This window comes from Carassius auratus, chromosome 20, assembly GCF_003368295.1.
Source record: "Carassius auratus strain Wakin chromosome 20, ASM336829v1, whole genome shotgun sequence".
Taxonomy (NCBI): domain Eukaryota; kingdom Metazoa; phylum Chordata; class Actinopteri; order Cypriniformes; family Cyprinidae; genus Carassius; species Carassius auratus.
The window spans coordinates 4,599,084-4,604,325 of record NC_039262.1 but is presented as its reverse complement, the minus strand read 5'-3'; the positions used below and the strand labels follow the sequence as shown (position 1 = coordinate 4,604,325).

Genomic DNA, 5,242 nt, shown 5'->3' with positions numbered 1-5,242 from the left:
CTATAACTATTAGCATCATTTCAGTCCTTCAATAACATTAATTGCGGGAGGCAGCAGAAGAAAGGCTGTTTAAGTGCTCTGTCACTTGCGTTGGACCTTTCACCTCATCACAGGCTGGAATGCGTCCTCAAGAGCGCCACGGAGCCACATGTACACCTGGAGACTCACCGTGCGCAAGCCTCTGGAGGACAACAGAAAGGCGATTAAACAACGACAAGTCGTTGTTTTCTACTTTCCGATTTGGACCTCTCAGCTACAAATATTTAACAACTGATTTATGATTTAATTACGTCCACAAAATAAACCTTTCAATGGGCTAAAGGTGTTTTTGAGATAGCAAAAGTCATGGTTTACATCTTTTAAAACATTAAAGCTAATAACAAACAAAAATAACAGAGCAGGCAATAAATTCATGTGAGGTCTGGTATTTTACGCAAACGATTAAAACGTGGTTTTGGAAGGTCTGCTAAATTGCACAAATCCAGTTTAATTCTGACGTTAAACACACCTAAAAAGAAGTCCTTTCAGGGCTGAATTTGTTTAAAAATGGAGAAAGCGTTGAGATAACCCGTGTTATTTATTTACAACATTGCGCCACGCGCCTCTGACCTTTCCAAATGTTTCGTGATATTTTATGGAAATAATGCAACTGTTTCAGGACTTGTATTTGTGGTGGCGTTTTTAAACGTGCTTTATTTTGCATTAGCCTACCACAGTTTTGGTTGAATAAATAAAATATTACATAATTTCTTTAATTGTGCGCGCATAAAATGTAGATTAGATACACCAAATATGCCAAATAAATAATCGTTCGTTTACAATAAATAAATAAATAAATAAATGTGCCGATGATAAGACCTTATCAAACAAAAACAGATGATCAGATGAATTTAAATGATCACGAGGGAATTCGAATAAACAAAATTCTGTCCCGCTGCTGAGAAGCATCCAGTTAAAAATGCTTTGCTCGGTTTTCGTCCAGACCATTTCTTATTTCACTATAGCCTACAACCATAAACAAGCACATGCTGACTGATTACCTGCTGTATTTGGGAGCTTTCATTCGAACCTCTGCCTTTGACTCCTGAGAAATCCAAAACAATGAATGTGTGAATTCACTATTTAGAACTTTTTCCTTCGCTTTTTTTAGTTGCAGGTTTCTCTCTGCGGACTGTGCATGGAGCTGAAGACACACGGGTGTGTTTTGAGTTTGTAGGCCATGCCCTCTGACTTTATATTCTACAGGGTAAAAGGGACCTCGATTTGCATACTGAAAAATCCCACAATTCTAGCAATAAACTTTAAATTGGCTGTGGCATTATGATCTTATACGCGTGAATACTTTACTTAACCACATTTGTGTTTTGAGAATGGTTTTATAACGTTTAAAATTATTTCATGTTTAAATTGAAACTATGCTTTATTTATTTTATTTTATTTTATTTAGGTTGAATAGGAACACACTGAATTATAGTTCTGGATTGGTGCCGTCATTTCAAACCAAATAAACATGCCATCCTTGTGATTTTAGCATGAATTATCATCAAGTGAAATTGTACAACCCGAGCGTCCAATTCTGACGCATTGCATGTCAAACCGAGCTCTCAAGTTCATATAAAAAGAAATCTCCGATGTTTGGAGGAGAATTCGCCACTTATCATAATGTGAAAGCTTAGATAGATTGATGTAAAAAAGCTGACGCCACTTGGAAGCTCAAAATGATACAAATTTGCTAGCGGTTCTGATGGCATTCTTTGCGTATCTTTTGCTCTGTGAGTATTTTCTTCAATTACTAGGATGTCAATGGCTCGTTTGGCTCGTCGCTCCGCCCCCCGAGTTTGTCGTAAACCCGCAGTCTGACGGGAATAAGGCAGAAATAAGAGCGTCCAGGACTCGTCCGTTTCTCCAGGACGCACACTCGGACCTCGGAGAACGCGGTTACGCACGGCGGACACTTGGCGTCTGGCGGCAGCGCGCGCATCCACGGGCTTGTGGCAGCTTCAGCAACCTCGCTCGCGGGCTGAACCATGTCCTTGAGCCCCAAACACTCAACGCCTTTCTCAGTGAGCGACATTTTGAGCCCGATCGAGGAGACCTTCAAGAAGTTTGCAGCCATGGAGAGCAGCGCGAGCCTGGCGTCTCCTCTGTACAGACAGACTCAGGTGTCTCAGGCGAACCTGCAGCAGCACAGCATGAGCCATAACACCTACCACATGCCGCACTCGCAGTTCTCGCACAGCGCCATGGGAGGATACTGTAACGGGCCTATCGGCACCATGGGAGACCTGCCGTCCTATCAGGAGAGCATGAGGACCGGCGCGACGGCCACGGCTTGGTACGGCTCGAACCCGGAGCCCAGATACCCAACAAGTGAGTCCGCTCAGCAGAATCATCCTGCATACTTCACCGGATCAATATCCATCTAAAAATGTCATGTTATTTACAGAATTACAGAAATCGAACAGCGAAGATTTCTGTAATTCTCTCGTTTTTAAAGAAATCAATTAGCCATTTGTTTACACACTGTCGAGCTGTCATATTATAGAGACTTATGGAATTTGTTCTGAATATATTTATTTCTTTAAAATAAATAACAATGCAAGTCCACAGCCTACAAGTCAGAAAACTTGCGCATTTAACATGAAATAATGATATAAATTAATAGGCCAATATAGAGACCGTGAAAAATAATAGTAAATCAAACGGAGTAGCCCATTTCACTACGTTTTAGAAGAACGTACTTCATCGTTTATTTCGGCCTTTCTGCCTCATAATTTCATGTTTCATTCAATGTTACTTTCCGTTTTCTTTCACTATTTAAGAGATTGCAATGTCCAAGTAAAAATTGTTTCTAAGTAAACCCTGCACCATTTTAGTGTTGAAAGAACTTCACTGAATTATTTTCTCTTTTCGGCTTTGGATTTAAAATATTTTTTTATTTAATTCTCATATTCATTCGATTTAATTTAGAATAGACCTAGCCTGTGTACGTTTTGTAGGCTACACTTTGTCTGTAAAAATAAAATAAAATAAAAAATAGATAATAATCAGCTATAGGCTATACATGTAGGCTACTATAATTTCTTTCTATCTTATTTGAAATTCAGTTTTATACCAAATACAACGAAAATACATTTCAGAAACACTCTTTACTCAGAAAGTACTAGTAAATTTCACAAATAAACAGCAAGTAGCACACTGAATTTAACGTTAAATTTAAATTTAAAAAAGGTTTCACTATTATTTTCTTGGAAAAAGCTTTATTTACAAATTCGTTTTATTTATTTCTAATGTGTGTGTGTGTGTGTGTGTTATGTTTCCAAACACTGCATAAGGTTTTGAAACTGCGCATCGATGTTAAATGTAATGTGCTTGTTCTCTGTAGTCTCCAGGTTTATGGGTCCATCGGCGGGCATGAACATGGGAACATTACCGGGCATGGATGCAAGTAAATCTATGGTGACTTTACACGCGGCGCCGCGGAGGAAGCGGCGCGTGCTCTTCTCTCAGGCGCAGGTGTACGAGCTGGAGCGCCGCTTTAAGCAGCAGAAGTATCTGTCGGCGCCGGAGAGGGAACATTTGGCCAGCATGATTCACCTGACCCCGACCCAGGTCAAGATCTGGTTCCAGAATCACAGATATAAAATGAAACGCCAGGCGAAGGATAAAGCGTCGCAGCAGGAGGACAGCGGAAGCCTGTGCGCGCAGCAGTCGCCGAGGCGCGTGGCCGTGCCGGTGCTGGTTAAAGACGGTAAACCGTGTCAGAACGGCTCCAGCACGCCGACGTCGGTCCATCAGCAGGTGCAGAGCGTGCTGGGCAGTGAGACTCTAGCTTCGGCCGAGGATCTGGAGGAGATGTCGCCCAGTCCTCCTCTGATGAACAGCCTCTCTCAGACTGACGCCGCGCTCATCGAGTACACGAGCGGCATGGTGAGCTCCAACCTGCTGTACGGCAGAACGTGGTGATATTTCCGCCGGCGAGCATTTTTACCAACACAGACAATAATAACGACAATTGCATTTCCTCAAAGACCTTTTTTAAACAACATTCGTCTGATGCAGCGGTTTGCGGACCCTCACGTGATTTGTATGGATTGTAACATTAAATCCTTATTGACTGAAAACCTTGGTGCGGATGAGAAGTGTGTGATGAAGACTAGTCTAGCGTGATGCCATTAATCCGACATCAGTTTTGTTGCTTTGTAAAATACGAGCTGTAGATGAAATGTTTTGTGTACATATCTGACACTGGACAAAGAATGCTTTCTTGAAGTCTTTTGTAAGTTTTAAAGGAAACAAAATAAATATGAGTGCTGCAAATATGAAAGAAACCACTTGAATTCAGAGTTAAATCTTTTTTGTTCCTCATTTTTTTTAGAGAGCAAACAGTGATTATAATGCCTTATAGGTCTAAAATTACTATCTTAATAGAAAAAATAGAATTATAGTAATTATAACTCGGACCAAGAAAATCCTAAAAAAAAAAAAAAGTTTTAATTGAAACAATTTCAGTCTTTCTACTTCCGAATGTAACGTTTAATTATTTTACTTAATGTTTCATTTCAATTAAAGATGAAACTTTCTAGCATTTCTTAGTGAAATTTCCCCACATTTGAGCGTCCAAAAAAGCTTGTTAAAGATCTCAACTCAGGCGATTTAGATTTTAAAAACTACATATAGCAATATATTTTCGTACTTTTATGTGCTTTAAATTTTGAAAGCGATTATACTTTCTTTTTTATCTCAATTCATATTGAAAACCACAACTGATATTAAAGCAAGCTTATTATATTTTTTTTAACCTTTCATGAAATGTATTTCCTTATGAAACATTTTATAAGAAATAGTTTGTTTCCCAAATTGTTACATTTAAATCATTTGTGTATATGGACCTTTATTTTTGCATTGCTCAATCTTATTTTACATGAATTTAACGAAAAATGTAATTAAGTAAATTAACTAATGTTGGTCATTTTTATACATTTTAGTCCACTCTGCATTATTACCATTTAATCCATTCATTAATTCAAGGCTAATTTTAAACCAACTCTCAAAATGTCCATATGCATAATTGCCAAGAAATAAGCAATGAATATTCATTTAAAGATTAAAATAGACTACAAAAACTGACTCTGCTCTCCACAGCAGTTAATAAATAGATCTGCATAAAAAATTGGGTACCTAATGAACTCCTAATAAAACACACAAACGAAGAAAAAAAAAAAAAAAAGCAAAACTCAGC

At 38.6% G+C, this 5,242-nt stretch overlaps 1 protein-coding gene across 1 annotated transcript; it reads left to right on the top strand.

Moving 5' to 3' along the window:
* The first annotated feature begins 1,490 nt into the window (after positions 1-1,490).
* Positions 1,491-4,473, top strand: nkx2.4b (NK2 homeobox 4b). Its single transcript, XM_026290553.1, has 2 exons — positions 1,491-2,370; positions 3,386-4,473. The coding sequence occupies exons 1-2, from the start codon at positions 2,028-2,030 to the stop codon at positions 3,964-3,966; spliced, it is 924 nt and encodes a 307-aa protein (XP_026146338.1). The 5' UTR covers positions 1,491-2,027; the 3' UTR covers positions 3,967-4,473.
* The last annotated feature ends 769 nt before the right edge of the window (positions 4,474-5,242 follow it).